The following is a 27,737-nucleotide window of genomic DNA, read 5'->3' as shown; positions in this document are numbered from 1 at the left end:
GTGATTGAAAGACAAAGTAACAGGGCTACACACGAATACTCAAGTAGGATATAGGCTACTGTACGCTAGTAGAATTTTGAGCTGGTATTTGTACTTTAGTATTTCCAATACTTTTACTTCTACTGCCTACATCTCAGAGGCAAATAGTTACTTTTTAAATTTGGATTGGATATTATTCATGAACCACTTCATATTTGAATGCCTTAGCTCTCGGCTTGGGCATGCCTGCAATTCCTGACAGTTGAAAAGTCACAGCAGCGCAGCGTGAACGCGCACCATCGGGACTTGCGCGCCCCTATACCTCTCCACAGTAGTCCCACATCTATGGAATCGAGTGCGCTCCGGTGCGGTATTTCCGAACGCGCCCTATGGCTCTGGTACATGTCACCATAGCCATCATTAAGACAGAGTTACGAAAACTCCGTTCACTATTCATGGGGCAGTTTGTCCCCCTTTCAGGCTGCATGAACAGTGCTCGAGCGCTCGGTTTCTGCCCCCTAAATATCGTAACTCTTCTATTAGATGGCTCTGGTACGGTAGGCTACAGCTAGACAGGCAGCAGCACAGTAAGCTCAGCTGTCGCTGAGAGCCTGAGACTCTACCGAGACGCTGACTGGAGAACAACAACCAAAAAGATGTGCGCTCTTCAAGGCATTCTTTTTATCCTATCTTTGACGCCATACGTGAGTGTGTCTCGCTTTATAATTATTAACATTATTAGAATGAATTTTGAGAGCCTGCTTAATTGCAATCTTTAGCCAACTTTATTGCACGTGAGAAGAAAGCAGTTTGATTTGATGATAAACAAATTGAATAGCAACAGCTGACAAATGTTTCTCTCTAAATTCTCTGCAATTCGCAAACAAAGTAACAAACTAAAAGTAGGCTAGAGCTGCCTTCTAAAAAAAATATTTTTCGTTATTATAGTCTTTATCCAACTGATGTAGGTAGGCCTATCATACCAGAGTTTTTAAAGGGTGAATTTACTTTATTTTGTAAATTGGAGATCAACGTTGGTTACTGGAATGCAATGCACGCGTGCGTGCGCTTTTCCGCGTCCGCGTGGTGATCTTTATTGCGTGCAACCGTGCACGCTATCCGCTCTTTTTATTTCTTTATTTATATCTCCAGCGGAGTCTGTGGGGATATTCTCCACTCAGGTATAACTAAACCAAATGGTTGACTCCAATGAGTCCCATCTTTGAAGACACGAGTATATAGGCTACCTATACGACAGCAAATTAAAATCCAAATTGCCAATCATTCCCTAATTAGCACAGTGTGTATAGCTGTAGCCTAGGCGTATAGACAGCGCTACATGTTACTTTTTTGATTGATTGATTGATTGAAATATTTATTAACAGTTTGCAGAATTACAGTAGGCCTACATTTCAAGCACAAACTCAATACAAAGACTAACTGTGAGTGGACGACCCAATTAAGCACTGCATTACACTTTACAAGTTTACAAGAGGGTCCACCTTGTTAAATTCATCAAAACATTTAGAGACGTACAAATAGACACGTCAAAGAACAGAACGGGAATTCATCATAATGGAGGTAAAAAGGGAAAAGAAACATACAGTGAGGGGAAAAAGGAGTGGGGGGGGATTCAGATTTTACGGAGGCCAGTTTCGAATTGCAGCCGTTTGTTTTGGGAAGTCTGGAGCCTAGTTTTAAGGGCCTTTGAGGTGCTGTGGTACCAGGAGGTGCATGCATAGTCAAAGAAACCTTGTACGAGGGCTCCTGTTAAGGTCTTCAAGGTGTTTTTGTTGACCAGTGAGGACTGGTCTAGGCTACTTTACAGGCATTATGTGATGTGATGCACCAAGTGACTCTGTGAGTTGAAAGTGATACTGACATTGTTCGTAGGCCTATAGTCAAAAGTCAAAACGCATGGCCAAACACAAATACACACAGAGAACACATAACTGACTGATAAAGTCATGTTGACAAGTTTAACACACCGTGACCAAGGGTGCGTTGACTATACGTTCGGAAATGCGCACCAGGAGCACACTCTAATTTGTAATTGGCAGTGCGCTCAGTGTGCCAAATAAATATATGAGTACCAGGGCAAGCATTTCAGGAAAGCCACGAACATGAATGCCATGGCCGTCGTTGCCCCTCAGTTTGGCCTTTCCCTCATAAAATGGCAAGCAGCCACAGTGGCCTCAATATTGCCCCAGCTGACCTACCACTTTCTCCTGTCTCTTTCTTGTTATGTAGACACCAAATTGTAGAGTACACAGTCTTGTGTTAATTTGTTGCCCTGAGCGCCCAATGTTCCCGGAGGTCCTGAGCTCCTGAACTCTTAAACAAGCCTAATCAAGACTTGATTAACCCCTCTCTACATCCCCCCCCCCCTGCTCCCCATCTTTAAACTAATCCACTTTGATTGGTGCAGGGCTGAGCATGGATCTGATTGTAAATACCATAATTCATTTATTTCACTGCAGATAGTCTAACATCATCCTTGATGGAAATTTTGATAGATTTAAATCTGGACAAAACCCTTAAAATATAATATATCCAGACAACCAGAAAACAGTAAAAGTTTTGATAAATCCAAAGAAATTATCTTTAGCTTGGTATTACAGAAAAATAGTGCTGTCACGTCACTTTAAGACAGTAAAAGCCTTTGAGAAAACCCAGAATGAAAAGAGACCAAATTAATCAATATTATTACCTTTTAAAGTCAAATAGTAAGAATCCCTTTAAAATCCTTTAGCCAACCAGGCAGAAAAACACTTTTGAAAGACCCCATAATTGTACATTTAGAGACGACTCGAATGAATTCACACGACACAGAGAAAAATATTGTGAAGATAATTTTCTCAGTAAAATGATATTGCAAAGATTCAGGTTACAAAACCATTAATCCACCATGGTTATAAAATCCGGTCCTGAATAATGTCCATAGCGTGGCTATACAGCCTGAGTTCACCTATAACTCTGCTAGCAGGCAAACACTGTTCCTATCAGCTGTCATACCATAGTGTGTATTGTTAGTGACAGGGGTATATAGAATCATAGTGTCAGTGACAGGGGTATAGAATCATAGTGTCTGACAGGAGTCTCCCCGTCTCTTTTATAAACAGAAAATACATTTTCAGGTGGATCATTCAATCAGGAGAGAGAGCCATTTATCAGCTTAGATAGTGTTCCAATTCAAATTGTGTTTGAAAATGTAAAGTTTTGTCATATGTGCATTTTTGGACTTGTTTATTTTAATTGTTTATTTAACCAGGTATGGCAAGGCAGGATTGAGAATAATTTGTTATGTACAACTGCAGCTTGGCAAAAGGCAATGCCTCTTGAGCTAATAATAATGAATTGCATTTTATAGCGCTTTTCCAAGTGCTCAAAGCGCTTTACAATGATTCATTCATTCATACATTGGGAGGTGAAGCGGCGAACAGTTAACGCCAGCGTCCTCACTTCCCACATTCACACACCAATGGTGGCAAGCTCACACCGAAGCATGAACCCTACATTGGAAGCAATTGTAGGGTTCAGTGTCTTGCCCAAGGACACTTCGACATGTGGACAGGAGGAGCCGGGATTCGAACCACCGACCCAGGGATAATTGGAGCTCTACCTCCTGAGCCAAAGCTGCCCCTAGTGGGAGAAGGGGCTAAAATAAATCAACAAGTTTGTTGATTTGCTTATTTGTGATAACATCCCGTCATGATTCATGCACACATTTGAAACTGTAAAATGTAGCCCCTTGTTCCTGGTCCATGGAAAAATAGATGGCATTATCATGTGCAGAGTGCCCAATCTGATGGCCCCTTTTTGGGTAGTTAGCGTTAATGGCATTTCAGCTCTTATTCAGAGAACCCTTTTCACTTTTCTATCTGACATCAGACCACTTACCTGGTCCTGGATGTGTAGAGTTGGCCTGCATGCGACTATGCACTGCAGGCTATGTGGTTTCAGAGATCGCCGCATAATCCCCTCTCTTTATTCCTGTCTCTGTTATACTATATGCTTCATCCCCATGGTACTCTCACCTGTGCCGTCCCTATTCTTTAGAAGGAGGGGGTGGTTTTATGTTGCGTCTGTCTGTCTGTCTGTCTGTCTGTCTGACAGACATGCTGTAAATATGCACGTGTGTCTGGTTACTTTGCAGAGAGTTGGAAATGTGTTGTTGGAAAATGTGGGATTAATTTTTCACTCTGAGCACCAGACATGGGCTGTCAGTCACTTCTGTCATTGTGCTGTGGTATCTCCAGCTCACAGTGGCACCTTGGAGAAGAAGGCACACAGAAAACTAATGGTGTATTGATTGTCACCACCTCTGGCCTGCCGCCTGTTTTTGAATGAATCCACTGTTGGTATCCTGTGACGTTGTTAGACTGCTTCACTATTATTCTGGGCAGGTTCCCACAGATTCCATTATTTCTGCATGTGTGTGTTTGTGATTGTGTGTGATACATACTGCAGTCTGTAGTGTATGTGATGCAGATGGTGTGTGTGTGTGTGTGTGTGTGTGTGTGTGTGTGTGTGTGTGTGTGTGTGTGTGTGTGTGTGTGTGTGTGTGTGTGTGTTAGTGTGTGTGTTAGTGTGTGCATGTGCGTGTGCATGCATGCGTGCGTGCATCAGCGACGGCTCCAGAAAACTGTGACTGGGGGTGCTATGGGGGGGTTGGCTATTTAGAGGGGGGGCTAATGAATCTTCGTTTACATAGAAGTCAGTCAATTGGGCTTGTTTTGAGCCCCCCCTGGCGTGCGTGCGTGCGTGCGTGCGTGCAGTGGTTAGAGACACATTAGCATCATGAAAGAAGGTTGTAGGCGAGTGAATCTCTGCATGCTGATAGCTCAGTTTATAGAACAGCATTTCCAGCACAAACCTGTTACATAAATATGTCATTCTGTGTATGCCACGGCTGCAGTGGTGTCTGTGCTTTATCTTTCATATCAAGAAGCTATCACAGGCAACAGTAAGTACTCAAAGTAGCACTTTCTTCCAAAATGGGTTGATGGAGTTTTTTATGGATAATTGCGAATTTACCTCAGTTATTATAGGCCTATAGCTGTGCAAATATGTTTCTTTATAACTACTAATCTTAACCAATTTAGGACTGAAGCCGATTCTAAAAAACCCTTCTAAATACTGAATTTTAAATTTAAATTTCTTTATAAAACAATTTAAAAAATGAAATTTCTTATTGGATTTTTATGTTTTCACATAAAAATGAATCAAATTATCTCACAGATAAGGTGAGACAAACTAGAAAGGTATAAATTAAAAGCACAATAGAATAAAACAGACAAGAATAACAAAAAGCACAAAAACAAAACAAAACAAACAAACAAAAAAGAAAATGGGAGCAGCAAATACACAATACAGTGTATTCATTCATTCAGGGGGGAAAATATATATATACAAATATATATACATACATACACAACTCACATGGGCACATCAGAAGGCAAATTGCAAGAGTAGAGCTGGGGCTCTCCAATCCAATGAATCACTTCCTTTATAAATCACAGTATATTACAAGTTATTTTCTCTCTCTTTTAATTTGGCACTGAAATTGAAAGTACTGAGTCACTGATGGAGGTTTTATGTGAATCCAATTAAACAAAATGCATTTTCTAGCTACACAGAGAAGCTTATTAAGTAGCTTAGCTCTTCTAGGTGATCTTGCTATATACTGTACATAGCAGCAAGAACCCAAGAGGGGTTCCAGTCGTGAAGGGGTAAAACACCGGTTCCCGGCAAGAATATACAATGGCTAGTCCCATATATATATATATATATATATATATATATATAATATACCGGTATATATATATATATATATATATATATATTGACTGTTCAGTATTGATGTTACTAGAAGCTCCTCCCACTATGGCATCAACCAAGCTATGCCAGTGAGTCGGTGACATGGTGTTAGACATTGGCAGTAAAAAAAAATCAGCAAGAGAAGACTTTACTTATACTCCTCTTCGTCCCCTATGGGACATAAGGCTTCAATGAGCGCTCTCCATTTCATCCGATCCCTGGCAGCATGGTGTGCCTCTCCCCAGGACAGGATCATCTGTTCTGCGCCAGGTGGTTTTGGGCCTCCCAGGTTTTCTCTTTCCTGGTGGTGTCCATCTTAATGCCACCTTTGTGATGTGGTCCTGCTTCATTCCTAGCCATCTCAGGCGTCGATGTCATGTGTAATCTCCTTGGTGATGCTCTGGCTCCCTGTTTGTTTATACAGTTCATTATTTGGCCAAAAGATCTGGCATATTCTCCGGAGGCATCGGTTGTGGAACACTTCAATTTTCCTCACGTCTGATTTAATTACTCGCCAGGGAGCCATACAGCAGAACAGACTTTACATTGCTGTTGTATAGGAGCATCTTGGTTTGACCTGAGTTGGGAGAAGGCACCCTGAGCCTTTCCCAGTCTTGCCTTGATGTCCTTCGATGCCCGCTGTCCTTACTGAGGAGGCTGCCCAGATAGGTGAAGTCTTCCACCAACTCAAGTGGTTCCTCATCAATAATGATGGGTTGTGTGGGGGTGGAGTTGACACATAGCACTTGTGTTTTGGAGTTGTTGATACTGAGTCCGGCTATATCTTGCGCTACCCCTTAACCCTTATCTCTAAACTAATTTGCCTTTAAAAAAAAAAAAAATATATATATATATATATATATATATATATATATATATATATATATATATATATATAGTTAGTTCAAATAGCTGATCTACAAGCTCACAATGCCTCGATGTAGATCGGCTAGTTGAACTATTTAAAAAAAAAAATCAAAATAGTAAAAAATGGCAAATATGTTTAGGGATAAGGTATAAGGGTGGCGCAAGATGGAGCCCTAGAAATATGTCACTCAGACAGATGAGGGAAAAGGAGATAACTTTCCCCACAATATTACCCGTAAGATGACTGAGCTCCATACTGTATATGGAGATCTAAGGGTGGCTGCGGTTGCGGTGGCAGTGTCTTGAGTGTACAGGGTTTGATGAGGGCCCAGGTAGGGCTGGGCATTAATTTTCGGGCCTGTTGAGAACTCAAGTTTTCGCCGGCTGCCGGGCGCGGCTGCACTAATAACTTTGGGGCAGGCCCGTCTAGAGTTTAAATGTTGTGGGAGGTCTGATACAAATCAGGAGACAGAGACAGCAGAACTAAGGTTTGACACACGGTGGCGCCCTTTGTTATATTGACGAATAAAGAATAAAATGCCACTTTTTGCTCAGAAACAATAATGCATCAACTCTCAAACATGTGAAACGTTATCTTCAGGTTGGATTCCCACTGCAGAGGATGAGAGGAGAGCATTAAGGTGAGTTCACAGGTAAAGTACAGTGTTAGTTGGGGACACAGGCTCCGGTCTGGGCTGTCTACCAACTATCTCACTGATTAACTTTCTTCTTCTTCTTTTCTAGGAGTTGGCATGGAAGATCCCTAATACAGTTAGGTGGGCACTGGGGGGAGGGGGGTTTCTCTTCACAGGATGTAGGTGAGTACTTAGAGTAGGTTTTTCTATCCACATGAAGCGGCAGAGTATTTGGAGTACAAGGTACGGTAAGGTAAGTAGTTAAAGTAGAACCGGGTGAATATGTAGCATAGGATAGGGACACGGCCAGCAGGTAGGTACTTAGAGTAAAGTATTTCTACTTAATTAACAAATGTTTGTTTGTACCAATCTCACTGCTTTCAGTGGCAAGGGATTTAACCAATAACGTCTATTTTAAACCAAAGCAACGCGTCTGTCTTCTTTCACAGATATGGGGCGAGGATTTTCAAACCGCCATAACTCGGATTCTTGGATCGCTGTCCTTGGTGGATTTTCTGCCATCCACATGTAACCAAGTGGAGTCGCTACGTACTCCTAATGTCACAGTATTACTACGCCACTCCCAATTACAGGGTGGGAGACCCGGAATACACAAGGTAAGTGTTCAGTTTGAGTGAACAATAACTGTCGGTTGCTTCATGGAATATAACTTTATTCAGAGAAGATACACAGTATTGGCATTTGATAAAACCATTTACAAATGTCACCAATATAGATTGCAACAGGCTTAATTAGTCAGATCATAACTTGGGTAAATAGCTGTACTGAGATGTACTATTTGATTACTTCCACACACAGTTAGCACAGCAAATCGAAGCCACTCTGAGCCAAAGGTAATTGGCATTAAACACTTTAAACACAGCAAAGATCACTGCAAAATAATATCAAAAGGCTAAAAGCCATAAACACAGCAAAAAGGTCAGTAATCAAGTGCCAGTCTACAGCATAACCATTAACCAAGTATATGTCTGTCTTTAAGGGTAGCCTATTACAGCCGTTGGTCAAGATGACAATGCGGGACTCGTTTAAAGCCACCTGGGCTATTTCAGTGATAGATATATCTAATACTGAAATAGCCCAGGTGGCTTTTTCCTAGGGAGAGGAAATGCCCCAAGTTTTCAGGATCTTCGCTTGCTGGGGCTTTAACTGTGGATGAGTGGGTGGAGGAGGTGGAGGGTTGTTTAAGGGCAAGACACATGTCTACCATTGACAAAGCATTGTTCGTGTACGATCATTTGGAAGGTGCTGCTCGTACTGAAATTAAATTTAGAGATCAAAGGGTAAGGGAGAATTCTGAGCAGATCATTGCAATATTACAGGAATTCTATGGGTGTTCAAAATCATACGTGTCATTACAACAGAAGTTCTTTGACCGAAAGCAGAAAGAGGGAGAATCACTGCAAGATTTCTCTCATGCACTTATGATGTTAATGGAACGAGTGAAATTGTGTGAACCTGAAGCTATGTCCAATTCACAGACTTCGCTAAGAGACCAGTTCTGCGAAAACGTGCGAGACCATATGCTGCGTAGAGAGCTAAAGAGGATGGTGAGGCAAAGTGGGGAGCTGTCTCTACTCGACGTCCGTAAGGAAGCAATCCGATGGGTTGAGGAGGGCCAACCCACCAGAGAAAAGTATGTACGCCCCCTCCCTCAAACATGTGAAGCTCAGGCCACTGCCACTAGTGAATCAGTTGGAATAGGTAAATCCGAACTGGCAGAATTAAAGAGCATGTTTATCAAACAACAAGCCCAATTGGATTTAATTACACAGAAATTGGATTCTAATGGGGGAGCGAGTAGAGACAGATCTTTCTCCAGGGGTAACAGGTACCAACGAGCCCCTGACGGCCGACCCATCTGTCTTAAATGTACGCAGCCAGGTCACATAGCTCGTTACTGCACGCAGGAGAACTCACCCATACAGAATAGCACTGCCCCTGCCCCGAATAGGCCGTCGGAAAACTAGCACCCTACAGTGTGCAGAGTCACACACTGGGAGGGGGGTTTCCCGACTCCAATACTGTACCCCAAGAAACTATTCGCAAGTTGATTGGACCCTGCTCCGTGGTGGTGGTGCCCATGGGTGGTGTGGACGTCCCCTGCTTATTAGACACGGGCTCCATGGTCACCACCATTACTGAGAGCTGCTTTCATGAACATTTCTCGCACCTGTCTAAACGGGACCTGCGTGATTGTAGGTGGCTGGGTCTCAAAGCAGCAAATGGTTTGGACATACCTTATCTAGGCTATGTTGAGCTTGATGTAAAAGTGCTAGACACATGTTTGCCTAGTATGGGTATACTGATTGTAAAAGATCCACCAGAGGGGGCCCTCACTAATCGCAAGAGGGCTACACCTGGTATTCTTGGCATGAACATTATCATTGACTGTTACCGCGAGCTATTTGCACAGCATGGCACCAACCTATTTCAGAGTCCCCCCTTGCAGGCTGCTGCTGTGGCATGGAAACTGGCCTTTCGTCACTGTGAGAGGGTGGAAGCCATAGTAAGTTCCTCCTCTACATTTAAAGTTAGGGTTCAGGGTAAAAGCCCCATATGTATTGCTGCTGGAACCCTGTCCATGGTCCCTGTTACGTGTCCCCAGGTCCCACCTATGGAGTTTTTGCTGGAACCCCTTGGTCCATTGGACGTTGGCCTCCCGGAGGGTTTGCTCGTCTCCCCTGCATTAGTCCATGCTGAGAGAGGTACCCTTCATGCCCCTATCACTAATGTTGGAAAGTCTGATGTATGGCTAGTGCCACGTAGAGTGATAGGAACGGTACAAGTGGTTGAGGAAAGGGACGTTGTAACTGGTGATGCACCACATGTTGAACTCTCTTTAGATGAGTCCACAAGAGAATGTACAGCTTTCATTTCAGTGCAGTCAGTACACATTGACGATAATGTTGCGAGCAATGTACAACAGTTTAACTTTCCTGGCCTCGATCCCAGTGACACGGCTGAGGCTAGGCGGTTACTAACCAAATACCAGCATGTATTTTCTAAAAGTGAGGGTGACTTAGGCTGTACTAACCTTATTACCCATGAGATCCCACTGTTAGATGATGCACCCGTAAGACAACCCTACCGGCGTATTCCCCCTTCACAGTATGAGGCAGTCAGGGCACACATTAAGCAATTGCTGGATAGCCAAGTAATCAGAGAGAGTTGCAGCCCCTATTCTTCCCCCATTGTGCTGGTGATGAAGAAGGGAGGAGGGCTACGTATGTGCGTTGATTACCGGCAACTGAACGCGAAGACACGGAAGGACGCCTATCCACTTCCACGAATTGATGAGTCCTTGGACGCCTTAACAGGAGCAAAGTGGTTTTCCACACTAGACTTGGCAAGTGGATATAACCAGGTGCCAATGGCTGAAGCTGATCGGGCCAAAACTGCTTTTTGCACTCCTTTTGGTCTATTCGAATTTAACCGAATGCCCTTTGGTTTATGCAATGCGCCCGGGACCTTCCAGCGCTTAATGGAGCGCATGTTTGGGGACCGACGGTTCCAGTCGGTCCTGTTATATCTTGATGACATAATTGTTTTCTCATCTACAGTTCACCAACACTTGGAACGCTTAGAAGAAGTGTTCTCGCGACTTGACCAACAGGGGTTGAAGGTAAAACTGTCCAAATGCCACTTTTTCCAAAAGGAAGTAAAGTACCTGGGCCATGTGGTCTCCGAACAGGGGGTTGCTACCGACCCAGAGAAGTTGGCTGCGGTGCGGGAGTGGAAGCGGCCTTCGCACTTGGCAGAGTTACGCTCCTTCCTTGGTTTCGCCTCTTACTATAGAAGGTTTGTGGAGGGGTTTGCCAAGCTAGCAGCTCCCCTCCATCACCTGGTGGCACGGTTGAGTGGGCCCATCAAGAAGGGTAAGACCCCTAAAACCCCCCTATCGGACTTCTGGGACGAGCGCTGCGAACATGCATTCCTTGCGCTGAGGGAAGGCCTGACTACAGCCCCAGTCCTGGCCTATGCAGACTTCCAAAAGCCTTTCATTCTTGAGACCGACGCCAGCCATGGTGGATTGGGCGCAGTACTCTCACAAGACCATGATGGGAAGCGCCGGCCGATAGCCTTTGCGAGCAGAGGACTTAAGCCAACAGAGCGAAACATGGATAATTATAGCTCCATGAAGCTCGAGTTCCTGGCTCTTAAATGGGCTGTGACTGAAAAGTTTAGGGAATACCTCCTAGGCAACAAAGTAACTGTCTACACAGATAACAACCCTCTCCGGCACCTCCAAACTGCTAAGCTTGGTGCACTGGAACAGCGATGGGCTTCTCAATTGGCCTCTTTTGACTACACCTTAGAATATCGGCCAGGTCGCAGTAATGGAAATGCTGACGCTTTATCCAGACAGTACCTGGACCGGTTCACCACTGGGATGGAAGTTCCCCCAACCCCACACCACCCACCATCGGATTCCTCTGTCTTCCAGGAAACTCACATTCGTGAGATGGCTGCTATGCCAGGGTTTTCACAACTTGAATTGGCATCTTTACAGCCTTCATAGTACTAGTGTGGTTAGCACATACCCTGTTACAGGTGTCAGGGCATCCCAGGTTGTTTGTACAGTGCGCGTTTGCTCGTTCAGAACGCCATCTGTGTAATATAAATGCATCATGAGAACTCACATTGTATACATTACAAAAAGACGTAATGCTGTCGCAATACAGACGTTAAGCCTACCTCTAGTCTAGACTCATGTCACACACACTTGCAGTCTCTCGTTCCAGCTCGTGTGTGTACCACGCACACACACACACAATAGCAGGGCTCTCGTTCACAGCGTCTACTAACGAGAGAAGCATTGACATAAATAACTGGAACACCATTTCTTAGATTCACGGATTGTTTGTGCTGTCGCCGTACGTGGCAAGCCTACCTTTGTTTCTAGCAGTCGGTGTATACCAACACGCCTACAATGACAGGGCTGTCCGCTCTAAGTCAGAGCTCCACCAACGTCTAACAATAGAAGATATAAACGTAAGTACTTGGGAGGTTGTCTACATAAGTCAACCTAGAAACTAGACAGCACTATATTCATTAAAGCTTACCTCGACACGGCGACGCGGACACAAACATGAAGCGGCGCCAGACAGCTTAAACAGACGCCGGAAGTGGGCAACCTGGGTAATACGCAGCCTCCCCCTATGCCTGACTAGCTACGTTATATGCTGAGCTGAGGGGGTGGTGCTATGAAACGTATTGGTTCAGTCCCACTGATTACACACATTTCGGATTTAATTTGTGCCTTTGTACCACGACGCTGCCGCCATGTAAACGCTTCTGACGAGAGGTAAAGAGTGTGTGCGTGTTCCAATGATACTAGAGTGTGTGTAGCGAGAGTGTGTGGGGGGCGGGGGGGGGGGGGGGCAGGCAAACTCCGGCCCCTGGAACTGGGGTTTATGCTAACAGCTGGCGGTAGAGATAGAGTTAAGATGCAGCCAACTGTCTGGAGATACGAGGTTTCCTTCCCCTCCTCGTCTTGACCTGAGCCAGGTGAGTTTCCAGGTAACATGCAAGGTTTCCTCTCGTCATCGGTTATGGGGGGCACACGCTCCAGTGTGTGCTTTCAGCCCCACTTCTACTTGCCTAACAGAGTGGAGATACAGGTAGGAGTATCGAGTATAAACATTTCAAATGTGCAACTAACTAAAGAGGGAGAGGGAGTTACTGGATGGAGGACACTTACCATCCAGAGCCAAACACAGGTAAAAAAAAAATCAAAATAGTAAAAAATGGCAAATATGTTTAGGGATAAGGTATAAGGGTGGCGCAAGATGGAGCCCTAGAAATATGTCACTCAGACAGATGAGGGAAAAGGAGATAACTTTCCCCACAATATTACCCGTAAGATGACTGAGCTCCATACTGTATATGGAGATCTAAGGGTGGCTGCGGTTGCGGTGGCAGTGTCTTGAGTGTACAGGGTTTGATGAGGGCCTGTTGAGAACTCAAGTTTTCGCCGGCTGCCGGGCGCGGCTGCACTAATAACTTTGGGGCAGGCCCGTCTAGAGTTTAAATGTTGTGGGAGGTCTGATACAAATCAGGAGACAGAGACAGCAGAACTAAGGTTTGACACACGGTGGCGCCCTTTGTTATATTGACGAATAAAGAATAAAATGCCACTTTTTGCTCAGAAACAATAATGCATCAACTCTCAAACATGTGAAACGTTATCTTCAGGTTGGATTCCCACTGCAGAGGATGAGAGGAGAGCATTAAGGTGAGTTCACAGGTAAAGTACAGTGTTAGTTGGGGACACAGGCTCCGGTCTGGGCTGTCTACCAACTATCTCACTGATTAACTTTCTTCTTCTTCTTTTCTAGGAGTTGGCATGGAAGATCCCTAATACAGTTAGGTGGGCACTGGGGGGAGGGGGGTTTCTCTTCACAGGATGTAGGTGAGTACTTAGAGTAGGTTTTTCTATCCACATGAAGCGGCAGAGTATTTGGAGTACAAGGTACGGTAAGGTAAGTAGTTAAAGTAGAACCGGGTGAGTATGTAGCATAGGATAGGGACACGGCCAGCAGGTAGGTACTTAGTGTAGAAGCCATTTCACTGTGTTTTTTGTTTATTATTATTATTATTATTAGCCTAGAATATTCTGAAAATGATTGGCTAATTGATTTATTGTTTTGGGCATAGACGGGCACGCCTCCCAGGCCAAGGGTTTAATTATGGACAGGTGTGGGGGGAGAAGGCATGCACCTAGTGGATACAAGGTTTTTACCAGTAAACACGGAAGACATTTGTATTTTGTACTATGCTGTCTATACACTTTATGTGAATTAAACGCAAAGCAAAAGAAAGTAACAAGTGGACAATGAAGTTCTTCCTGTACTGCGTACACCTAAACCCATAGAATGGGTGCATCAGTGGGTTTGTTATGGACAAGGGTGAAAGCTGACAAACTAGCACTTACAACAGTAAAAACCCATCCATTCGAAGAGGACTCTAACCAGGAACTGGGCATCGTGATGATTCACAAAGAAATTTAATTTGAAGAGGCCCTACGGATCGAGGATTGGAGTCTGGAAGGAGTGCAACGACAAAAGACAAACTCAAAATGTTAACAAGTGGACGCGCAGCACGCAGCACAAACTAAGCCTCATCAATATCAAGCCCATGGTATGTAACAAAACACCGAAAAGGCTGTACAGGAAAACAGCAAATAACTACTGGAGTTATTTTATTTTTCGTGTGTCACTCACTGCTACCTTTTATTGGTGACACGTTGCTGACAATTGCTGCACTGCTGTGCATTGTTTTATTATTGATGTTTTGTCACCGTCGGACTTTTATTGGTGACAAGTTTTCTGCATTGCCGTCCGTTATTATTATTGATGTTTTGTCACTGCCGGACTTTTATTAGTGACACAAACGCCTGTTTTGCACTGCCTTTATTTATTTGGGCATTTGCTTTGCGATCTTTGCACCTGGACCGGACCCTGTGAACTGTCAACAGCGCGGCTGCGCTTCCTTTGAAGTTTACATTTGCACCGCACTTTATTGTGTGACAAAAGGGGAATTTGCAATATGTCCGATGTCATGGAGCCTGTGAGCAGCAATGGTGCGCAACTACTGGCAAAAAGGACCCCAAAGTTAACAGAAAAAGGCATGGCTTTACAAAAGGAAAACTGTCTGAAAACATTAAAAACAAAAAGCAACCACACTGGCCAGTACATTGAAAGAGTCAAAGTGCTTATGCAATCCAATGAGAATGTCACAAAAATGCAATCTGAGCTGAACACATTGAAAACATGTTTTGATGAAATGAGTAATACATATGATGCATTTTTGACGTTGCCTCTGACCGAGGAGGAGGTTAATGAGCAAAAGGAATGGTTTGAACGAAAAAAGAGAAAGTACTGTGAATTTGAGGAGGATGTGAAAAGGTGGCTTCATGAGGCTGGTCAATCACAAACCATTGCTGCTAGTGCCTGTGAAATTGGGACAGAAATTGATGATGACATAAGACCAGACGACAGTGTTTCCAATGTCCCAAGCAGGGCTAAGTCCCGCTCCAAGTCCCAAACCTCACGCACTTCTTCAACAGCATCATCTGCACTTCTCAAAGCTCAAGCTGAAAAGGCAGCCCTTCTGGAGCATGCTGCTGCCTTAAAGAAACAACATAATCTGCAGGCAGAGGAGGACATGTTAAGGAGACAGGAGGAGGATCTGAGGAGAAAAAGTGACAACTTGAGGAGACAAAGGGAACAATTAACACTCGATACAGAGTTGGCAGCATTTAATGCAAAAATCAATGTTTTAGAGGAAAATGGATCAAGGAGTGGCTCAAGAGCATCCAATGGAATGCACTCTTATTATGACAATAATGTTCAAATCACAAAACAGCTCAATTCTAATGCAACAAATGGATCAAGGAGTGGCTCAAGAGCATCCAATGGAAGGCACTCTTATTATGACAATAATGTTCAAATCACGAAACAGCTCAATCCTAATGCAACAGTTTATAATCCTGCAAAGGTGAATTACAACATGACTCTAATAACTGACTCTGTAGCTACCCCACAGGTTGTCCGGCCCAAAGAAAGACCCAACATGCAAATTACAAATTCACAAACTGTTTATTCCCAGGCTCAAGAATCAATTCCAACCAATGACACTGAAAGGTTGCCCAGGGTTTCTACCCTGGTGCCAGGTTCTCAAGCCACAGTGCTGTATGACCACAGTCAGAATGACATGGTCAATATAATGCAAAAACAGAATGAAATAACCTCTTTATTAGTTCAACAGAATCTTTCATCTGCTCTTCCAGTTAGAATTATTCCTGTGTTTGATGGTGATCCTCTGCAATATTATGCCTTTATGCGAGCTTTTGAAAATGGTGTTGAAATGAAAACTAACAATTTTGGTGACTGCTTGCACTTCCTCGAACAATACACCAGGGGTCAGCCAAAGGAGATAGTGCATAGCTGTCAGCATCTCCCTCCTCAACAGGGATATCTAAGAGCAAAAGATCTTTTGAAAGAGAATTTTGGAAATGAACAAAAAATCACTTCTGCATATATGGAAATGGCTTTCAGTTGGGCACCCATTAAAAGTGACGATGTCAAGGCACTACAAGCTTTTTCTCTCTTTTTGCGTGGATGTTGCAATGCAACAGAACAAATCATGCATATGAGAGAATTGGACATACCATGCAACATGAGGAGCATTGTTCTAAAATTGCCATATAAGTTGCGGGAAAAATGGAGAAGCACTGCCTGTGACCTGCAAGAGAGAAAAGGTCATAGGGCCATGTTTAATGATCTGGTCCAGTTCATTGAAAAGCAGGTCAGAATAGCCACAGATCCATTGTTTGGCAACATACAGGACACCCCACTCGCTTCCTCAAGTAGAAGTGCATGCCCCCCCAGTCAGGGTTTGAAGAGCCACAGAGGAAGCAGTTTTGCCACTAATGTTGCCGTGGTGGAGGAAAAGGTACACACTCCCCCACCCCAAGGCTGTTTATATTGCAAAATGAGCAATCACTCATTGGAAAAGTGCTACCAGTTCAAAAGAAAATTACACAAGGAAAAGATCGACTTCATTAAGGAGAAGGGGATATGTTTCGGCTGCCTAAAAAAGGAAGGCCATATTAACAAAACATGTGTCAATAGACTGACTTGCAATGTATGCAGCCAACAACACCCAGAAATTCTCCACATTGTAAGAGAGGACAAAAGAAAATTCCCTGAACAAATTGAGCCATCTACGGAGGCTGAACCAGCAGTTAGCGATGCAACTACTGCACCAACATTATGTGGTCATATTGGGGCTGGTGGTGAGGATGATTGCACATTTTCAATTGTGCCAGTCCAGATAAAATCCAAAAAAAATGACACAATCATACAAACCTATGCCTTCTTGGATCCTGGCAGCTCAGGAACATTCTGCACAGAAAGCCTTGCACAAAAATTGAATGTCAGAAAACAAAGGACCAGCATTATGCTGCGAACCATGGGGCAGTCAAAGACTATTTCTACATATGCAGTGTATGGATTGGAAGTGTCTGCACTGGACAATGATGATTTTGTTGATTTACCTGAGGTTTTCACCCATAGCAGCATGCCGGTGAGTGAGAGCAACATTCCCAGACAGGAGGATGTTGATCAATGGCCATATTTGAGTGGCATCAAAATACACCAAATTGACTCTGACATCGATCTACTCATTGGGACTAATGCTCCTAAAGTCATAGAACCATGGGAAGTCATTAACAGCCAGGCAGATGGTCCCTATGCAGTGAGGACCAAAGTAGGATGGGTTCTGAATGGCCCACTTCGAGGGGGCAATTTGAATGACAGTATGAGCAAGAGAGGCTGCTCTACTATTTCCACAAATCGAATCTCTATTGTACACCTAGAGGAATTGATCATTCAACAGTATAATCATGACTTCAGTGAGAAGACCTCTGAAGAACAAGCTGAAATGTCAAGAGAGGATGTTAAATTCATGAACATTGTGCATAACTCCTCTGTGTTGAAAAATGGTCATTATTCTTTTGACTTACCTTTCAAGAATGAAACCCCTATCTTGCCCAACAACCGCTGCATAGCAGAGCAGCGTATTGTGAGCCTGAAAAGAAAATTTGGAAAAAATGAGACATTTCATGAGGAATACACATCCTTTCTGAGTGATGTAATTGATCAAGGCTATGCAGAAATTGTGCCAGAAGATCAATTAAAAAGAAACGATGGTAAAGTGTGGTATATTCCACATCATGGAGTTTATCACCCTAGGAAAGGAAAATTAAGAGTTGTGTTTGACTGCGGAGCTGTATACAAGGGGACGTCACTCAACTGCCAACTTCTACAAGGTCCAGATTTCACAAACCCCCTCATTGGTGTCCTTATTAGATTTCGGCAGGAACCCATTGCAGTGATGGCTGACATACAGGCCATGTTTCACCAGGTCCAAGTCACAAAAAAGGACATTGACTTTCTGCGCTTTCTGTGGTGGCCTCAGGGTGACATCACGCGCCCTCTGGTGGAATATCGGATGAAGGTACATCTGTTTGGAGCAGTGTCATCCCCAAGCTGTGCAAATTATGCTCTGAGGAGGACTGCAGATGACAATCAAGCTCTATTCTCTGCAGAAGTAGTCAATACTGTCAAAAACCATTTCTATGTTGATGACTGTCTTAAGTCAATGTCTTCAGAGGAGGAGGCAACACAGCTGGTTAAGGATCTAACTGCTCTGTGCGACAAAGGAGGCTTTATTCTCTCTAAATGGATAAGCAACAGCCGCTCAGTTTTATCATCAATCCCACAAGAGAGTAGAGCAAAGGAAATCAAAGCACTGGATTTGGATTCAGACAGTCTCCCATTGGAGAGGGCACTCGGCTTGCAGTGGTGTGTCGAGACTGACAAGTTCAAATTTAAGACCATCATGAAGGAACGGCCACAGACAAGAAGAGGCATTTTGTCAATGGTCAGTTCACTTTATGATCCTTTAGGATTTCTTTCACCCTACACTTTGTCAGCAAAGATGATTCTCCAGGAGCTTTGCAAAAGACAGTGTGCGTGGGATGACGACATCCCCCAGTTCTTCTCTCAGCAGTGGTCAGACTGGCTAAACGGACTTGAACAGGTGGCAGAGTTAAAGGTGGACCGCTGTTTCAAGCCCAAAGACTTTGGCAAGCCCACTGGGGCACAGTTGCATCACTTTTCCGATGCCAGTCAAGATGGCTACGGTACTGTGTCTTATTTGAGGATGGAGAATTATGACAAAGGGGTGCATGTTGCATTCCTCTTGGGTAAAGCCAGAGTCGCACCGTTGAAACAAACCACAATTGTTAGAATGGAGCTCACAGCTGCTGTTCTAGCAGTAAGAGTTGATGGGATGTTGCGAAAGGAGTTGCAACTGGAGTTGGATAAATCAGTTTTTTGGACAGACAGTACAACAGTGCTTAAGTACATCAGCAACGAAACTAAGAGGTTCCACACCTTTGTGGCAAATAGAACAGCAGTCATAAGAGAGGCTACCAGTGTTGACCAGTGGAGGTACATTGGCACAAAGGATAATCCAGCCGATGATGTTTCACGTGGGCTGAAGGCCACTGACTTCGTGGCAAACAAGAGGTGGATCAATGGACCTGGCTTTCTTTCTAGGCCAGAGGAAGAATGGCCTAAGTCTGACCTGGAACTGCATGGAGTTGCCGCTGAAGACCCAGAGGTGAAAAGGGACCTGACAGTCAATTTAATTGCTACAAGCACAGATAATCCTACAAGCTGTCTGATGAACTATTTTTCAACTTGGTCAAAATTAAAGACTGCTGTAGCTTGGTTTTTGAAAATTAAGCAGTGTCTCATGTTGCTGCGACAGACAAGAAAAGAAATCCATGCTGCAGTCTGTGGCAGTGAAATGGATCTTGAAAGACAAAAAACTGAAATAACAAAAAGGATCAACAACTTCAAAGCTACAATCAAAGGGCACCGTTTGCATCCTGAAGACCATGCTGAAGCGGAAAAGTCAATTATTTGTTTTGTACAAGGTCAAAGGTTCAAGGAGGACATTGCCATATTGTCGGCTGGTGCTGCAAGTGTCAAGAAGGACAGTCAACTGTACAGGCTGGATCCAGTATTGGAGGAGGGAATCCTGAGAGTTGGTGGCCGCTTGTGTCGATCATCCATGCCAGAGGAGACTAAACACCCTGTTATCTTGTCTAAAGATCTTCATGTCTCATCACTCATTCTTCGCCACATTCATCAACAGCTGGGACATGGAGGACGAAATCACATGCTCTGCCATCTTCGTAAAAGGTATTGGATCACCAATGCTAATTCCGCAACAAGGAAAATCATTTTAGAATGTGTCATATGCAAACGTCAAAGAGGAAAGCTCGGTGAGCAAAAAATGGCAGATTTGCCAAAGGAGAGAGTTTTGCCTGACAAAGCACCCTTTACCAATGTGGGGGTAGACTATTTTGGTCCCATTGACATTAAAAGAGGAAGAAGTCTGATCAAAAGATATGGAGCGATATTTACCTGCTTCACTAGCAGAGCTGTGCATCTGGAAGTGGCATATAGTCTGGATACAAGTTCATGTATTAATGCCATAAGAAGGTTCATCTGCAGAAGAGGTCAAGTGTTAACCATAAGATCGGACAATGGTACAAATTTTGTTGGAGCCAATAGAGAACTAAAAGAGTCCCTAGCTGCCTTAAACAATGACAAAATCCAAGCTGCTCTACTGCGAGATGGAGTGACATGGCATTTCAATACTCCAGCAGCTTCCCATCAGGGAGGTGTGTGGGAACGCCTTATCCGCATGGTGAGAAATGTGCTCAAGTCTGTTCTACAACAACAGACACTTGATGATGAAGGTCTACAAACTGTCCTCTGCGAGGTAGAGGCAATCTTGAACAGTCGACCCATCACAACAGTTTCAGATGAGCCAAATGATCTGGAAGCTCTAACACCAAACCACATCCTTCTGTTAAAGGGAAAGCCAGCTTTGCCCCCTGGACTGTTTGACAGAGGAGATCTGTATACCAGGAAGAGATGGAAACAGGTCCAGTATATTGCTGACCTCTTCTGGAAGCGGTGGCTTTCTGAATATCTGCCTTTAATGCAGGAGAGACAAAAATGGTTAAAGGAAAGAAGATCCCTCATTCCTGGAGACATTGTCCTCATTGCAGATGCTACTGCTCCCAGAGGCTCATGGATAATGGGCAGGGTTTTGGAGGCAAAACCAGATGCCAAAGGGCTAGTGCGCACTGCACGCCTTCAGACGAAGACGAGCCAACTGGAAAGGCCTGTTAACAAACTCTGTTTGTTACTGGAGGCAACAGACTGAAGACTTAACTACTTTCTCTATTCTTTCTTTCTTTTACAGTGTCATCAGAAGAATCAGTCAAGATTAATTACATGACACATACCACATACCATGTTTAGTTTTGTAAATGGCTTCTGTAGCAGTAATTGTTTATATAATGCACAATTAGGGGCCAGTGTGTAGAAGCCATTTCACTGTGTTTTTTGTTTATTATTATTATTATTATTAGCCTAGAATATTCTGAAAATGATTGGCTAATTGATTTATTGTTTTGGGCATAGACGGGCACGCCTCCCAGGCCAAGGGTTTAATTATGGACAGGTGTGGGGGGAGAAGGCATGCACCTAGTGGATACAAGGTTTTTACCAGTAAACACGGAAGACATTTGTATTTTGTACTATGCTGTCTATACACTTTATGTGAATTAAACGCAAAGCAAAAGAAAGTAACAAGTGGACAATGAAGTTCTTCCTGTACTGCGTACACCTAAACCCATAGAATGGGTGCATCAGTGGGTTTGTTATGGACAAGGGTGAAAGCTGACAAACTAGCACTTACACTTAGAGTAAAGTATTTCTACTTAATTAACAAATGTTTGTTTGTACCAATCTCACTACTTTCAGTGGCAAGGGATTTAACCAATAACGTCTATTTTAAACCAAAGCAACGCGTCTGTCTTCTTTCACAGATATGGGGCGAGGATTTTCAAACCGCCATAACTCGGATTCTTGGATCGCTGTCCTTGGTGGATTTTCTGCCATCCACATTTCAGATTTAATTTGTGCCTTTGTACCACGACGCTGCCGCCATGTAAACGCTTCTGACGAGAGGTAAAGAGTGTGTGCGTGTTCCAATGATACTAGAGTGTGTGTAGCGAGAGTGTGTGGGGGGCGGGGGGGGGGGCAGGCAAACTCCGGCCCCTGGAACTGGGGTTTATGCTAACAGCTGGCGGTAGAGATACAGTTAAGATGCAGCCAACTGTCTGGAGATACGAGGTTTCCTTCCCCTCCTCGTCTTGACCTGAGCCAGGTGAGTTTCCAGGTAACATGCAAGGTTTCCTCTCGTCATCGGTTATGGGGGGCACACGCTCCAGTGTGTGCTTTCAGCCCCACTTCTACTTGCCTAACAGAGTGGAGATACAGGTAGGAGTATCGAGTATAAACATTTCAAATGTGCAACTAACTAAAGAGGGAGAGGGAGTTACTGGATGGAGGACACTTACCATCCAGAGCCAAACACAGGTATACGCTGCCCGTCAGCGTCAAGGTGGACCAGCCAAGTGTCAGCATCAAGTTCAAGTGTGCTCTATATAGGGCCCACCTGGCACGCCCTATATAGCTGCTATATACAGTATAGCTGGAGTAGTAACAGTCTAGGCACATAGACACCGTCTATGACGTGGCCGAGGGCGTGTCTGGTCTGCTTCCGTGTCTGAGGCGGCGGTGTTTGGCTGGTCACCATGGAAACGTATCTGTTTGCCTGGTGGTTTTGTAGCGAGACACCACAATGGACAGGTATCAGTCAAAAGGGAGACATCGAAGAGGAAGGATGAATGGGAAAGGATCAACATATAACAGAACAGGTTCTGACATATATCCATATACTAATATTGATGACATCAGGGATCTCCATATGCGACAGCAGGTCGCATTTACTATGATATGATCCCTGATTTACTGTCATCCCCGATGATGTCATAGTGATATCACGAGACCTGGGCACAATATATGGGGGCTTTCCCCATGTATGGGGATTTTGAGAGATTCTATAGTTAACTGCGACCTTCGGTCGCAAACACATTTTTGATGTCATGTTTTATTTTGTTTCGTAACCATTGTATAATCACATATATGAACTGTTATTATTGGCACTTCAGTGATTCTTACAGCGCCCCCGTTCCTGACAGTGGTGGAAAAAGTCCTCACATTTGTTTCTTATGTAAAAGTATCAATACTGCAATATAGAACTACTCTGTTGCAAGTACAAATGTATATAGAGCTGAAGTGGTTAATGTGTGTTTCGTAATAATAATCAAAATCTTCAAAGTAACTAACTAGTAACTAAAGTTTTCAAATAAATGTAGTGGAGGAAAAGTACAATATGCCTGAGATGTAGTGGAGTAGAAGTAAAAGTACTATGAATTGGAAATACTGAAGTAAACCTATTAGTATACCTAGTATACCTCGAAAATTGTACTTAAGTACAGTACTTGAGTAAATGCACTGGTTCCCAATTGCATCACTGTCGTCATTAATGACTGTAAAGCACACGTTCTTGTGTAACGTTCTTGAGACTGCATGTTTAAGATGAGGATAGAACTGACTCTTCAATGAAAACGTGAGAATTTACTCATATCACACAGTTAGAAGTGACAAAGGATGTGAGGTTTGTTTTACAGTGTTGTCGCTATGATCTTTGTCTACTCTCATCTGAAACTGCTAACACGAATTTGTCATTATGTGAGGCGGATGACTAATTTAAGGAGAACAAATATATGTTTTTCTTTTTTTAATGGAAAGGTGTGTCATTGGCTGTTAAATTCCCACTGCCAGCCCCCTCACCCCTGGGGATTCACTATAGCCTTTAGTGAAGCCATACTCCAATTTAGTTGATCATCCTCCTGAATTATGAATTGTCTTCTGTGTTCCTGGCCTTGGATTCTTTTTAAAGGAAGATTGAAATGGGACGTACACGTATTATATATAATCAAGGACAAACACATGCGCAGCGTATGTGTTTATCACACGTACATACTGTAATCAAGGACAAACACATGCATAGCATGTGTTTGTCAAGAAAATGATTGCATGGTTAAGTCTGTGTCTGCACTTTTTAACACTTAAGCCCCATAATGAATTGCATTTCTATGGCGCTTTTCTATGCACTACGTGCCTACTCAAAGCGCTTACAATGGTTCATTCATTCATACATCAGTCGTCCTCACTTCCCACATTCACACACCAAGCAAGCAAGCTCACACCGACCAACTCATTGGAGGCAATGTAGGGTTCAGTGTCTTGCCCAAGGACACTTGGACATGTGGACAGGAGGAGGAGGATTCGAACCGCCGACCCATGGATCATTGGACGACCTGCTCTACCTCCAGAGCCACAGTCGCCCCCCCCCCCCCCACTTTAGTAAACTGGATCTGATTCGGCTCTGTACTTGAACCGTTTTTTTCCCGTCTAGGCCAAATGTCTTTGACAAAAATAGCCGATCTACAAGCTCTCATGTGCAATGCACTGCGTTGTGAGCTTGTGCCTTGTAGATCGTACATTGTTGTCTAATATTCCCCCCAGAATATGAATGCTGGCATTCAAGTGGTTATTTTCCTGCCTCATTTTCATGTCAAAAAGGCTGTCGCTTAGTCAAGCAATTTAATACATTGTTTCTTTTTTTGTGTGTTGCTGATGGGTGATGGCTTCCGTCTGTCAAACATTCCTTCCCGCCTTCACCCTCACCCCCAACTTCATCCCCCAAATCCCCTCCATCCTCCCCATCATATAGTGTCTAGAAAATTAAGTACTTACAGTACGTCTTGCATATTTTGTTGTTTATATTCTTTAACTTAGCCATTGAGTTCTCATAGATGTGTACCCAGATATTGTAGCTGCTATTATTAGCCTACAATATTATTATTATTATAAAGTAATAATAATTTAAATCTGTGCCCCCCCCCCTGCTGGGAGAGCCAAAAATCGCCTATGCTTCTGCAGAATGATGACCACAGGTGTCCAGCATTCCTGTGTTCGGTGTTCTTTTAGTGCTTATCTCCTCCAATCTATCATAATAGATCATTCCTGTGTTCGGTGTTCTTTTAGTGCTTATCTCCTCCAATCTATCATAATAGATCCTTCCTCAGTTTTCCGAAACGGGATCCTTCTGTCTATCTCAGATAGGGTAAATGTCCGCAAATCAGGTTTTCCTATTTCTATTTGATATAGACAGCCTACTATAGAAAAGGACATACAGTCTTGAAATATCATCGCGTTCTGTCTGAGGCCAACCACCACTTTCAGCCTGGTGTCCCTGTTTTGGGCATGTTCACTCCTCAGAAAAAAACCCAATACACGTATGTGAATGTGAAAGATTGCACTCAGTAGAGTGCACACCTCTGACAACACGTTGCTATTGTCAATATACTGTATGGCATTTCCCTTTGATACCAGTGTTTATGTAATAATAATCTTGCCTTTGATTGTGACATGTCATTTGATGTTTTTGACTCAAAAGTTAATCATCTTCCTCCAGACTTTGTCCAGCTTGCACCCAGAGTGTGAATTCATATTTCAACTAGAAAAGGAGGAACGCCACTGTCTTCAGAGGATTGCAGAGCAGGGCAACAGCAGTGCTGAAGCTGGAGGTAGTATCTCACGTTCACATTAAATGCAGGAGTCTGGAGGGGAATAAATGCTCTATAGTGAATCATAATTGAAGACCGATATTTAGCCAGATTGTCCATGTGGAGAATAAATGTGCATGGAGGGACCTGTCATTGTGCTTGCAATGAATAAAAAGGACACGGGTAGAATCTAATTTATTTAAAGTTAAAGGGCTTATTTGAATTACTTTACTTACTACAAAAACGTATGCACTGGCTCCGATGAAGGCTGACAATATTGTGCGTGCGTGTCATGTGTCATCATTGCATATAGTATACAGTGCTGTCCTATACAGTATACTAATAATAATAACCCTGACAAGCACTTGGAATTGTAGGAGTTAAGGCATTACATTACGTTTGACTCAGTTCCCACAGATAAATATTGTGAAAATAGCAGATCTACAAGCTCACAGCGGCTCGCAGAGCGAGTCGTTCGTGAGCTTATATTATAGATAGTCTATTTTCACAATATTTATCTGTGGGAATCAAACGTAATGTAATGCCTTAACTCCTACAATTCCAAGTGCTTGTCAGGGTTATTATTATTAGTATACTGTATAGGACAGCACTGTATACTATGCAATGATGACACCTCGTTCTTATATTCTTTGACTTGACTTGTCCAATGTTTGAACATGTGTTGAGATTGAGAATCACTGCTGTATAATGTACATATACATAACGTATCGTTAGGGCCTTTTTAATCTTACTTCTTGATGTACTGGTCTCTCAATACACATTTTAAACCTATACCTTTCCCCCTCCCTATCTCATCCTGAAAGGTTGCCCCACCTTTTGGGATGCAGTGCAATGCTGGCCCAATGCCACGGTGGAGGAGACCGTCCTCAAACCCTGTCCTGCTGTCTTCTCTCTCATCGGAAATATTACAGGTGCATTTTTAACCACTTTTACGGCTGGATTTACTATTTTGGGCATGTATATAGTGTAGGTGAGAATGGTCAAAAAGACAACATAAAAATGAGCTCACAATGCATCTCACCACAAGCATCTTGAGCCGTTAGATTGTCTGTTCGTCGTACAGTAAACTATCCATCGTATGATAAAGTATACAGTAAGTCACTGATGCTGTGAGGCCTTTCAGGTAAAGTTAATGAAGCGACCACCAACAGCGAATCAAGGTGGAACCAAGGTGATTTTATTTAACTATTTCAAACAAAGCCGGAATTTCATTCGTTCAAGTTTTATTTATTCTCGAAATTACACTGAGTAATCAAACTCATTTTCAGTGTCGAGTAATACAATCACATCACAATACATCAGAAGATCAGGAAAATAAAAACAAAGAATACAATACAATACAAGGTATACATGTGAAATTACATAGGTTTACAAATAAAAAGCTAAAACAAATTTCAAATAAAAGCTAAAACTTTCAAAATGATCTAAAAACAGTGTCTGTATGCTCACCAAGGTTTTAAAACGATGCAAGGGTACCAATGTGGTCAAATTTAATGTAGGTCGTTCCATGTATTAGAGCCACAGAAGCTAAAGGCAGATTTACCTAGTTCAGAGTTAAATTTTGGTACCTTGAATTTGGGCAAATGACTTGACCGGGTGTGGTGTTCAGAGTAGGGTAGAAGAGAGGGAGTGTGTGTGCACAGTTTTGCTGGGATTGGCCCAACAACAGTGCCGGAGATTAGCTGGTCACAGACAGACACACAGACACACACACGGACAGGGTGCAAAACATAGTCTCAATAAACACAATAATAACTAGAACTGCACTCTGTCGAGTGCCTACTTGCTTGTTGCACACAAGTAGGCCATAAATGGCCTACTAGTGCGCAAGCAGAGCGCGCAAGTACTGTCGACCGCTACAAACTGTCAAATCTCAGCTTCTCTGTGAAAGAACGTTTGAAATATTGAAATAGGTTTAGCTATTTGCTACCTACCTAGTTTTTGGAGGTAAAAAGTAATATTGTGAAGTATGGTAAAAGCGACGGCTTTCGATGGTGACGTATATGTTGATCAGTGTCGGGTGGATTAAAGGAAATGCCTCTATGTATATGTATATAATTTGTAAGTTGATTAGCGGTATACTGTGGTTACTTTGTGCCCCTTTTGATGCGTATGTACTGTATCTGTCACGGGGCAGCCCGTGCCCTATACACACACACACACTGATTAAGGACATTGCACGCACGCACACACCACACAGACTGTGGGTAGTGGGGCAGACAGGTCCTATCATTAATGTCAATACTGTTGATGTATGC

At 43.3% G+C, this 27,737-nt stretch overlaps 1 protein-coding gene across 1 annotated transcript in view; it reads left to right on the top strand.

The window, feature by feature from the left end:
- Positions 1–576: 576 nt before the first annotated feature.
- ghrhrl (growth hormone releasing hormone receptor, like) overlaps positions 577–27,737 on the top strand; it is a 49,916-nt gene continuing 22,755 nt past the window's right edge. Inside the window, exons 1-3 of the mRNA XM_083766463.1 lie at positions 577–683; positions 25,368–25,479; positions 26,283–26,390. Of these exons, the coding sequence (XP_083622589.1) occupies positions 636–683; positions 25,368–25,479; positions 26,283–26,390 (268 nt within the window). The 5' untranslated portion in view covers positions 577–635. The remainder of the gene's footprint in view (positions 684–25,367; positions 25,480–26,282; positions 26,391–27,737) is intronic.

This window comes from Protomyctophum parallelum, assembly GCF_964188405.1.
Source record: "Protomyctophum parallelum genome assembly, chromosome: 6".
Taxonomy (NCBI): Eukaryota; Metazoa; Chordata; class Actinopteri; order Myctophiformes; family Myctophidae; genus Protomyctophum; species Protomyctophum parallelum.
The sequence above is the reverse complement of the archived record's forward strand: the minus strand, read 5'-3'. Positions and strand labels throughout refer to the sequence as shown.